General features: G+C 34.3%; 1 protein-coding gene across 12 annotated transcripts in view; it reads left to right on the plus strand.

Moving 5' to 3' along the window:
- The window catches only part of LOC128205605 (uncharacterized), a 120,467-nt gene that overhangs the window by 72,202 nt on the left and 35,351 nt on the right, over positions 1 to 12,914 (plus strand). For all 12 annotated transcript variants that reach the window (XM_052907344.1, XM_052907351.1, XM_052907346.1 and 9 more), the window contains exons 8-14: positions 1,729 to 1,918; positions 7,681 to 7,835; positions 8,016 to 8,094; positions 9,127 to 9,205; positions 9,727 to 9,910; positions 11,518 to 11,840; positions 12,581 to 12,748. In XM_052907344.1, the coding sequence (XP_052763304.1) occupies positions 1,729 to 1,918; positions 7,681 to 7,835; positions 8,016 to 8,094; positions 9,127 to 9,205; positions 9,727 to 9,910; positions 11,518 to 11,840; positions 12,581 to 12,748 (1,178 nt within the window). The remainder of the gene's footprint in view (positions 1 to 1,728; positions 1,919 to 7,680; positions 7,836 to 8,015; positions 8,095 to 9,126; positions 9,206 to 9,726; positions 9,911 to 11,517; positions 11,841 to 12,580; positions 12,749 to 12,914) is intronic.

Here is a 12,914-nt window from a genome sequence, read left to right on the forward strand (position 1 = left end):
TGATTGTGCATTGTGATGACTGGGAATAAACATTGAGGAATAAAAGATTTGTTCTAGCTGAGATTGGAGTTTTGTAGGATTTTTAGTATTTGATTGAATGACATAAATAAAAAATAAATCGACGATTATTTTAATTATGATCGCAAAATACTGGATATTTGTAAGAATTTAAAGACATAGTAGAAGCACTTGGTGATCACATTGTAAGTGGATAAACGTTTTGGTAAATGATCTCCATGCAGAAAAATGTGAAGTATGAAAATGAAAGGTTGCCTTGACAACAGCAATATCAGAAACCATGGCAACGCAAACTTTGAAATTGCGGTTTCCATCATTGGACATACAGCAACGACCACAACGATCTCTCACGAGCTTTATAAACTACTCAAAACAGCTCGAGGAATTTATTACAAAGTACAAGACGAGGCCGAGGGATATTAAATTCTGGCCGTATGGGCCATATTGGCCGCAATATTTCGAAAGTGAGATTCTAGAAACACCAAAATTAATTAATACTTGCCCAGATGAAAAGGAAAAATTCCACTTTAGGTTCAATGGTAAGTGATGAAAATTTAGAATAATTATATCTTTTTGATTTTACATTTCCTAGCTGATGTAATTTTCAAGGACAAAATATGTTGTCAATAGAAACCAAAATGGTAATGCAAATGATGATTGAAAATGGCCAAAAACTTACCGTAGTTTAAATTCACAAGGGTATATTGTATTTGTGTACTTTTTAGTACCATACTTATTTAGGGAAATAATATCATCCAGTTATTTTTTGTGTAACATTATCGGCAGGTGTTGAAAAGTGGGGAACAATTTGTATAAGCATAAAAAATAGCCATTCATATTGCATCCATTATTTGCATTTTGAAAAGAAGCATACGAAAGAAACATTCACATTTGACGACTTAACAAGAAAGTGAAAAGAAAATCTGGTATTCTTTCAACCACTTGTCAACTTCCTCAGTTGGCTGAGAAATGACTTCTTGTCGTTTGAATAGCTACTCCTATTTCAGAGACACCGGTATATGCTTTCTCCTTTAAAATCATCATCCAATATTCCTTATTGAACTACATTTCTTATTGAGCAGACGAATGGTATATTTTTCAGACTATTTATCTTGATTCTGTTGTGAAATAAATGCAGCTACCTCAGATTTTAGATGCATTGTTTTCAAGATATCATTGTTCAAATATTTTGTATGGGTATGTCTGTCAAAGGTGTTTTATTTACAATTATTGACATTTACTTAATGCTCGTTAATAAATCAATCACTAACGCATTTCACACTTTACGATTAATTGAACCCTTTGTTATTTGGGCACTGATCAAGTTTCTTTTTTGCAGCGCAGATTATTTAGAAAATGTATATATTCAGATAGTTCCATGCATTTAATGGTTTCTTCAGGATAAGACACAAAAAAGGTTGCTCTGCTCTGTTAAAAAATCAACTTGTCTTGTCTTTTTCAGAAAAAAGATCAAAGTGTTCATTTTGCTCAAAAATAATGTTTTGATCTGCAATTAATGTATATTAAGTGTAAAAAATGTATAGCAATTAAAAAGACATGAAATGGAATTATTATAAACTATTTGATTCAGAAACTTAGTGACTTCAGCAAAGGAGAATCATCTTTGATGGCTATTTGTCCCCAAGTTTGGACCATACATATTATTTATCAACAATTGCATAATATGCTCCATTTCATTTCACTTTTTAGACCAAAACTACCCAACCGTGGAGAGTCAAGTCACCTCGTACACGTCAAAATGGAGAGGCGTGTTGATCGTGTTCGACTCGGAGCGGAGCAGCCGAGACCACTTTCCGAATCCGGTCCCCCAGGGCTGTTGTCCTAGTCTGCTGTTCGAGTCTCGATTTGAGTGTGGGAACCTTCGACAGGCTCGTAGAGTGTATGTATCTATTGTAATGATGGAAAAATATTTTAATATTTAAAAGGTGTTGTTTTTTAAATGGACTATAATTCTAATTTGAAATGCTAAGCTTATTCATAGCTCAACAACCTTGGTTGCATTGCTGTCAAATAGTTTGGCGGCCTGTCGGCATGCAAAAAGATAACTAAAAAAATTTCAAAAAATTCAATTGAAATTTAATACAGATGTTACCAGATATATTTGGAATTTTGGGCATTGGAAAATGTACACCAAGGACCATAACTCTGCCTTAATAGTTAAAGTTTTGCTCTTTTCCCATTGAAATCATTGATATTTGGTCCGCGGTTACAGCTCTTGTTTCAGGTATTGTCCTAGGCAAAACCTACCGCAATTTGTGTTTCTATACACACAAAACTTGGGCTTAAGGCTGGATAAATAATAAGTAATACCTTGGATTATGAAGTGAAGCTATCACTCATAAATCACTTAACATGCTCTTGAAGTTTTTATCATAGTGGATTTAAATTTCAAACCTCCTGATACATTCTTTTTAATAAAATTCAAATGCAATCTTTTCTATTATGAACAGTTTCATGAAAATCAATCGTATACAAGATTTACTTATTTTCACTTTTCCAAAAAAAGATTTCATCTTTGATTATATTTGTAATAAAGTACTTCTTTAGTTGTGAGGAATGAATAAATAGCTTTAACGAGTCCACAGACTTTCTCAACTGTATTTAAGCCGTGTGAATTGGACATGCAATGAAAATTTATTTATCTTTAAATACCTTTAATGCATTCAAAGACATGTTATGCAATGTGGTGGGATGTAATTATTCACCGAATGTCACAGAGTGGGTTAAATAAACATAAATCATATTGCCTCCCTGCACTTTGAAACATTTATACTGAACCCAGAGAGTAGAGCAATCAAGTCAAATGATAGGAGATATACAAAGACTGTAGGTAAAAGTAGTTATTAATACCTAATAATGTATTTCCACAACGTTTGTTTGTCGTTATTATTGTGAACAAACATGAATAGTGGGCTAGATAAACACATTTTTTTTAAGATGAAAGTGAATTCAGTTTATTGAATTCTGAATTTGTTTATGAATATTAAATTCAATGTTTTCTTAGGAGAATGGCATAGAAGAACGCCAATGGGGTTAAGCGCAATGAATGCAACACTTCACACATACATTCCCTGGTTTTACATTTTCATCTTGAGTTTTTTTTTTTATAAAAACTATATATTGAGGTATTATCATTGCCAGGGTATGATAACTGTGCACACATATTTCGCAAGGCCCATAACTCCTGTTTTAATGTTAACTGTTGTTGAGTTATATGCCTTGACGGAAGTAAGCATCACCATTCCCTTGCATTGGATTCTATTTTGTTTGGTCATAATGGAATTGAGGCAGATCTTAACTATAAAAAAAACAATAAAAAAACAACAATCATAAATTCTATAAAAAAAATGTCCTGCATGTCTCTTGGGCTGTTGGCATAAATCATGTCTGTGAACTATTTTCTCCCAGTGTCTTCGTAGATCAAAAGAAAAAATGTATGTACATGAAGTATTTAACCAGAGAATAATTTATTAGAAAACATGTACCTGACATGTCTCATGGTTAATGTGGATGAAGGTGGGTTTTTTTCCACTGATAAACCATTTGGTTCTTGAAGGCATTTGAGCCTACATGCTCATGTCCATTGTGGTAATGTTTCATCACAGCTCAGAAGGGCGTGCATGCATTTAGGAGTTTGGAAGATTCCTTGTGTGGGGATGCCTTAATATGTGACCTTGGCATCAGATTTTAGCCAGAAGTGTTGGCATGGGAAGGAGCCATATCTCTTATTACAAGGAAAATCACCATGCAATGGTGCAAACATGCTAAGTGTCATAATGTCATCATTTTATCTCCATCCTGCATCGGTTTGTGTGTTTGGGAAGGGGGTGGGGGTATTTTATGCTAACATATCTCTGTCCTGCATCGGTTTGTGTGTTTGGGGAGGGGGTGGGGGTATTTTATGCTAACATATCTCTGTCCTGCATCGGTTTGTGTGTTTGGGAAGGGGGTGGGGGTATTTTATGCTAACATATCTCTGTCCTGCATCGGTTTGTGTGTTTGGGGAGGGGGTGGAGGGATTTTATGGTAACATATCTCTGTTCTGCATTGGTTTGTGTGTTTGGGGTGGGGGTGGGGGTATTTTATGGTAACATATCTCTGTCCTGCATCGGTTTGTGTGTTTGAGGAGGGGGTGGGGGTATTTTATGGTAACATATCTCTGTCCTGCATTGGTTTGGGGTGGGGGTGGGGGTATTTCATGTTAACATATCTCTGTCCTGCATCAGTTTGTGTGTTTGGGGTGGGGGTGGGGGTATTTTATGATTAACGTATCTCTGTCCTGCATCAGTTTGTGTGTTTGGGGAGGGGGTGGGGGTATTTTATGGTAGCTTCGCTCAAATGTATTCTACCCATAAAGAAGGAAATTAATATCATCCCATGGGTGGTGAAAAGTCTGTACTTCAAAGGTCAAAATCACACTAAGAGTCCTTGGGTTCCACTCCTTATTTCAGACGATTAATCTTTTAAAAGATTATCATAAGATTAAAGTAAGTTAAAAATCATGATGTCATAAAATCATAAATATTTTGATTAAAATGACCACTGTTTGTAAAAGACTATTTATATTTTGTGGTTGAATTAATCTTCTATCAAAATTGTTGTTGGCAATTGAATGTGTTTGTCATGAATGTCGTCATATGCCATGAATAAAGACTAAATGGAAAAATGTTGTTGTCTGGATCGGATTCGTCTTTTATATCAAACAGTTTCAACCAATGAAAGTAAATCTATCTCTATATATATATATTATAGTAAGAAGACAAGAAGCAGTATCTTAATGATTAAGAATGGGCAGAGTGATTGTAGTAAACTAGCACTTCTTAATCATTTAGATACTACTTCAGGTCATCTAATTGACTTGGAATACAACCTCATTTGCTAGCTGACACATTGCCTATAAAGCAGGGAATGTGTATCGCATGAGTCCAGGCAGTAGGCGCACCTTTTAACATCCGCGAAAGTTTAAATTCTTAATTATTAAGCCTAGTACTAAAGGATTGCCTATCTGCAATTTCATTGGCTGAAAATATAGATTGTATTCTGAATAGATATATATATACTGATGGTTCAATGTAACAAGTTAATACAATCTACTTCAATCTGTTTTATTGTTCATTTTTCTTTCACTAGTCACCTAGTAATGAAACTGTTTATTTAGACACTGGTTGAAAAATAACAAGACTAATGGCAAAACAAATGGAAATAAAATCCTTACAACAATGCAATCAATTTAAGAAATAAATAAATGTTCCTCAAGAGTATAATACTTTCATTTTCAAGGGCTAATAAAATCGAATCATTTATTATCTTATAAATAAATATTGACATTGCTATTAAATTGTGCGGATTAACAAACGCATGTGACGGGATTTGGAACATGGCTATGAATAGTTATCACAATTTCTCGTACAATATGGCGAATCCCTGCAAAGATCATTTGTCTTAATATAATGGCACCAACACTCGAGAATTGTATTCTGTTTCAAACTCAATAACTGCATTCAATCCGCTGATTTATGAAATGATATCGTCCTTTTCTGGTTGATAAAGGTGGATGAAAGCGAAAGACCAGGGTATTATTCTCATTCTTATTTGTTTAAGATTGAGCTTCGAAATCGATACCCGGCAATAACTCCATTGATTCTCAACTTTCTTTGCACAGGAGATGGGGCAAGTGAGTTTAATCCGTTAATTTTATGGAGAAGATGAAAAAACTGAAAAAAGATATTGAAGAATACATTAAAAATTAAGTAATATATAGAAGTGAAAATGCATATTTGATCCATGTTCAAACATATAAGATAGCAGTTTATTTAATGAAGATTACATTATAGAGTATAAATTTAAAAAAAATCTTATAGAATTAATGTTGAAATGAAAACTGCCAGAAAAAAGTTGAAATTTAAAGTCAGTATTTTTTTCCGAAATTTAGATATTTATCAGTAGCGTAGGAAGAGCCAGTTTGATGGGCAGGCACAAAAGTAGGGGTGTCATGGTCATAGGCATGGCCCCCAGAAAATTTGCCCCCCCCCCCCCTGAAAACTTTGAAAGCGTAGCTTGCAACTGGTGCATTTTGCCGTGTAACAAGAGGGAAAAAAGGCTTAAAAAATGCCTAGGCCTTTATAATGGCCTAACAGAAGCTACACCGCTGTTCATTTCATAAATCTCTTAATATCTGCAGTGCAGTTAAAGGTCTTCATGACATTGTAAAAAAAGTAAATATGGGTTTTTGCAATGACTTAGTTAAAGGAATCACTTTCTTTATTTGAATTTGCAATAATTTATTGTATTTTAATTTGCAATTATTTTATGTATTTAAATTTGCAATTATTTTATTAATTTATATACCAATTGAAGTTGTTGCATTGTTTGCTGGTAGTATTAATTTAAATGAAAATCCACTTAAAATTTCTGCTCTCACTTTTCTTTGACAATTTAACAAAAGCTTGAAATCCATTGTTATATGGAGTCATTTGGCAGCTGGAAAGATTTTGGAGATTGGAAAAAAAAAATCAAATTTATTATTTTCCGATTTAATTGATGATCTATTAAATATAAATTGCATTCATCATGATGTAATGAGACCCCATGGAGATCGATTTATTTTGAAAAGTTAAAAGTAAGGAAACATAATTGAAAAGTAAAAATAACATCTTTGAAATGTGATTGACTTTCAATCTTTAATCAGATTTTTTTATTTCAAAATGAGTTCTTTATAAAAAAATATATTTTAGATTGGTTTGTCTACTGATTAAGCACCAGGAACTTTAATTATTGCTCTTCATTAGAAACATATTTAAAATGTATAATTTCTAATGCCTCATTGTATAGGCCAAGTGTGTGTGTGGTACAATGCAGCACCTGAATAAATAAATAAACTTAGCAATGTGACATGAGAATGAAAATACAAAATAAGAGGAAGAAAGTTGAGTCAGGCTTATAAAAATAATGATTTGAGATTCAAAGATTTTCAAAACGTTAGAATTTATTAATGAAAAGCAGTTAAGACTCTATAATTAAAGTCATCTCAGTCAATGGGAAATCAACAGAAATATCAACAAATCAAAGACATGGTCGGCCTTTTGCAATCAAATGACTATGTGGATGACAGGATTTTCTTAATGCACTTGTATAGATCATCTAAAACTAATTTAAACAGCGAATATTTTTTTATTGATCAATATTTTCAGACTTTAAGTCAAAATCATGTAACTTGATTTTCATAGAGATGACCTTAAATGAATAATGGTTGTTATGTTATAATAGGCAATTTTTGAATAGATGGAAAAATTTCCTCCCGATATGATATTCAATTTTTCTCTTTTTTTGTCAGTTATTTACCATGTATGCATATAGTTTATGTCAAATAGTTTTTCTTTTCTAAATTAATCAAGATTTTTACTCAGAAAAAAAACAACATAAAGGGTAGTTTAATTATCATAGGTTTTTTTGTCTGTTTTGCAAAAAAACGGGGGTAGGGGGAATTTGTCTGTTTTGCAAAAAACGGGGGTAGGGGGAATTTGTCCAATATTGCTAAAATGCTGGGGAGATTTTGTCCAAGGGCACAGTTATGTTTTAAATTTTAATGCAATACCAAATTTAAAATATGAATGATTCATTCGTTTTTTGTGTATATTCCAGGGGTCAGTTTGAGTATGAGCTTGTCCTGAAGACGGACCTGTACACGAACAGACACACCCAATGGTACTACTTCCGGGTCCAGAACGCTGTGCCGGGCGTCACATACAGATTCAGAATTGTTAATCTACTCAAGAGGGACAGTCTGTACAACTATGGTGAGATGAGTTAATTTATTCTTTCCTTTGATTTTACATATAAATAATTTAATTATTTGCTTTCCGGTTGTTTGTAGAGATTTATCAGTGAAATAAAAGTAATATTTCACTGTTTGAAGCTGTGAAAATATATATTTGATACTTTTCACATTTTTAAAAAAAGGAAACCTTTCATTCCAGGTATGCGACCTCTACTGTACTCAGAACTTGATGCCAAAAATAAGGGTGTGGGATGGGGACGCACAGGACACCATATAAGGTAACGTTATCCTTCAAAACTCTAGATGAATGCTTTTGCAGCACCTCTGCCATTTTTTTATCGAAAACAACCTCGGATGTATATGGGCGGTTTACAATTTCAGAAATCTTTATACTTAACTATACACTGCAAAAAGATCGCTTAGTAATTGCAGTTAAGTCAAACTTTGAACGACATTACTCTTGGGAATCTTAATTTATGCAATAGTATACTTCATTGGCAATCAATTTAAATTTAATAATACAGAATACATGTTAAAACACTTCAATTTATTAATACTGTTATTTAAAATTTCACAAACTACTTCTTCTGATGTACCGGCATACATCTAAGGTTGTTTTCGATGGAAAATGGTCCAGGTGTTCCGAATGATATGAATGATCATTGAAAGCAATCCCTTGCACAATGAGACTAAAAATTAGCATTAGCTGAACATATACATGTAATCTTGTACTTTAAATGTTCCAGGTCTGAGTTACATTTATTTTCTTGTGGCTTTTTGACTCTGCCAAAGGTAAAGGTAATATGGTCGTAATGTTGCAATGCTTCAGACAAGTAACATACACTTTAACAGCAACTTTACAACTGTCATAGTGTTTCAATCTGCCATATACATGTAATGAATAACTAGAGAGAACTGATGACACTTGTGGATTGAACCACAGACCCTCTGATCCAGAGTTGGTACCCTAACCATGCAATCACCACAGATTATAACGAGATACAGGAGACAAAGAGAAAGGGTTTATTTCAAAGCTTTGTACACCGAAAATATTTGATAATAATCCATGTATCTACATAAATTAAATGACTGTTGAAGTTACATTAGTTTATACTAATTCCCTTTAGCCCAATTGTGACCCTAAGTCTGTTTCCAGGGTAGAAACCAGTACTGGCGTCCATTTTCAGAGGCCATGAGAAAGTATCCCCTGGTGGGGCTCGAACCCACAACTTCTTGCGTGAGAGGTGGACAAATTAACCATCACACAACTCCCACCCTCTGTTACATTGTTACATTGTTCTCTATTCCAGTTACTCGCGCAATATCATGCATTTACACTGCCCATTACTAATGAGAGGTGTGCCCTTCTACGAGCTGGAGTTCCAAATGGTAAGACAGGGGTGGATCCAGGATTTGACATTAGAGGGGACATAACTTAGGAGCGTAACCTTTTGACTTGCGCCCCTCCCTCAGAACAAAATCTATTTGTTTAATAGTTTTTGCAGGGGGCATGTGGGTTACTCCACCACAAAATTTTATCAATTTCTAGTCTGAAATCGGGCATTTTGGGCATTACTGTATAACTTTTTTCTCCCACATTGAAATAAAAAGTAAACTTTGATGATTTTAGGGAGGGGGGAGGGGGGAGGGGGCGTGCTAGTGTAAGATACATGAGTATGTAATACAAGGCAATAAATAAGGACTTGATAACAAATATGGAAATTTTAAAACATATGTGTTGCATAATTATCATTAAGAGGCATTAAGATTCCTAGTATGACTGTTACATGAAGAGCAATTATATGTGGGGGATTACTGAAATAAAAATATAATGTGCCATAATAATCAAATTTTTGTGTAACATAAAATACAAACAAATGATTAGTATTATTGTGTGGCTGTGTTTTCAGGACTTCCCGAATGCAGATGACACCTACTACCTCGCCCACTGCTACCCTTACACGTTCACTGACCTAAAGGACGACCTTGAAAACCTCCTGAATGACTCTGCACGCCAGCACTACATGCAGAGGGAGGTGCTGTGTGAGACGAGGGCAGGCAATAGTTGTTTTCTAGTCACAGTTACGAATTTTGGTAAGCGAATGTTTTGACTGTCAGTTGTTTGAGATTTTACAAAAGCATTTTCCTTATGTTGAGGTGGCCTTGCAGTATTGATGATTGACGACATAATGTTAATTAGTGATGAAACGAATATCGAGTCAATGCAATGTCGGCGACAATCGATAGTGGTTGTCCAAAATCGATGTCGGTAATGTTACTTCCGGTAACTAAATATTTTTTCGTTTTGTGGTAAAAGTCAAGTAAATGTCAATTTTTCATATCAGTAAATTCTCGTTGAGTTCATTTAAACAAAGTAGGTCACTCTCTTACACAAATGCGGTAAATGTAAACCTTTTTGCTTCCCAACTTTCCCAAAATTACAAATTAATTTTAATTGTTAATATATTTCATAACACCATCCTCAATAACCTGTCTCTATGGTGTAGTGGGTTCGTTCCTACCTGCAAATACCGGGGATCCCGGGTCGATGCATTCTGTTTTTGAAACCTCTTTTGGTATCGTTTGTATTCAACTAATTTACTTTTTTTGTGAAAGTTTTATGAAATTAAGATATTCTAATGAAATGTTCAATATAACAGGTTATTAAATGTTAAGCAAGTTCACAAATATTTAATATGCTTTTATATGGATAAAATGCGAAAAAAACTTATTTGATGCGGTGTTCATCATTTTGCAATCGATGTGCAATTATGAAGTATGTGTTGTGTTGCTATGTTTTTTCATTGAGTTATTATTGACAGGGTTTTGGAAATTTACTTACTGTTGATAAAAGCAGGACTATAGTATCACATGTACTGATTCCAGGTTTAACCAATTAAATGATGATGATGATGATGATGATGATGATGATGATGATGATGATGATGATGATGTATAACGAATGTATTCCTTACTGATATTATTAACTTTCGATTATTTTGCGATAGTAAATCGAAATGCTTGGTCCGATTCGATTCGATTATCGATAGCAAATGGAGTCCGATTTTCGAACACTAATGTTAATTGATTGCAAAATCTTCAATAAGTGTATGCTTCAATACATTTATGTAGCCAGAAGACCATTTGGCACCCTTCACAACACCCTATATTTTACGAGTGTTGTAGCAATTATAGAAATACTGACTTTGGAGTTCATGAGGGGAAATATATTGAAATCTTATAAAACAAATTAAACAAACAAATATCCTTTATGCACCCTCGCAACACATGCTGAAGTTCTTCTGTCAATCACCAAAAACCTGGTTTCGTTACATTGCAGCGTTTTATATTGATTATTTTAATGTTCATTGGAGGGGTTAAAAGGTAATGACGATGATGATGATGATGATGATGATGATGATGATGATGATGATGATGATGATGATGATGATGATGATGATGATGATGCAGACAATGACGATGGATGATATTGATGACGCCGAAGATGATGATGATGATGATGATGATGATGATGATGATGATGATGATGATGATGATGATTGATGATGATGATGATGATGATGACAATGATGACACCAATACAACAACATGATTGTATAAGAATAAGACATTATATGTTATTTAGTAATAAAATTTGCACTTTTAATAACCTCAAGTTATTCCATTATCTGCCATTTCAGACCAACCAGAGTCTATACAGGAAGAGAAAAAGGCTGTTGTGATAACTGGGCGTGTACATCCTGGGGAATCACAAGCCTCATGGATGATGCGTGGCGTGTTAGACTATATCACAGGGCCATCCCTGGCCGCACAGGAACTCAGAGACAAGTTTATATTTAAAATTGTGCCTATGTTGAACCCTGATGGTGTAATTGTGGGGAATTACCGGTGCTCTCTCGCCGCTAGGGATTTAAATCGGAATTATCGACGTCCGAGAAAAGAAAGTTTTCCGACGGTATGGAGTACGAAGGATATGATAGAGAAAGTGATGGAAAAACATGAGGTTTGTACAGTTACGCTAAAGACTTACATAGAGATGTGATTAAAGTCTCTTAATAATGGAATATCATTAGTTCGTACTAAATCATTCTAGCCCCATTATGAAGACAGCTGAAGGTTGATATGTACCACTCTCCTGTCTGGTTCCTGGGTAGAGATCATTACTAATGTGTCCATTTTGAGACTGTGAGAAAGGACCCATAGTGGTACCTGAGGGGCAGACTTCTTTACCACTAGTCCACTTTATTCGGAATTTCTGAAAGTTGAAAGAACGTATGAAAAGGAATGAGAGATATACTTCATTATGTAACTCATTGTAACAAATGATTTATAATCTAACATTTAAATGTGGTACATACATTCTAAAATATCAACTTTTGGTCTTCACAAGATGAAATGTATCTTCTTTCCCACTAAAGTAAACAAAATTTCTTTTTATTATATGCAGAAACATATAAAATAACATAGATAATATTTAATCTGAAGGGAGCAAAATCAACTTGGGACATGATATCATTGTCGTTTGGTCCCATCTATGTGCGCACTGACATTTGATAAGGACAACAAATCGGATGATATTTTAAAAAAATGTTATTGCACTCCTTTGAAACATTAGAAAGTCCTCAATAACTCCTTGTAACTTTGTGTATTCAGGTAGTTATTGCAAAAAAAAATGAAATTTCAAGCTTCAGTGCTGTTCATTTCCCTGGTATGTCTGTTAGTTACATTTTTAATAATTTCCAGGTTGCATTGTATTGTGACCTCCACGGGCACAGTCGAAAACACAATGTGTTTATGTATGGCAACAACACGTCGACGGACGACCCAGACAACAACACAAACGGCAATGGTGTTGTTGGTGCTCGAGGGTTCCTCAACGAGAGGCTGTTTCCCTGGCTTATGGCTCAAAAGGTTTGTTTTTTTGTGTTTTTTTTGTACACTTTGTACACGGCATTTAGATAGCTTCTTGCAGCAGGGAGTCTGAATTGATCCTTGTTCAGACAACAACTTCAGTATTTGTTAACCCAATTACGATGAAATTTGGTGACAATGTTCCTGGACATATTGACTTTTTATT

Source organism: Mya arenaria, chromosome 10 (genome assembly GCF_026914265.1).
Source record: "Mya arenaria isolate MELC-2E11 chromosome 10, ASM2691426v1".
In the NCBI taxonomy this organism is placed as follows: domain Eukaryota; kingdom Metazoa; phylum Mollusca; class Bivalvia; order Myida; family Myidae; genus Mya; species Mya arenaria.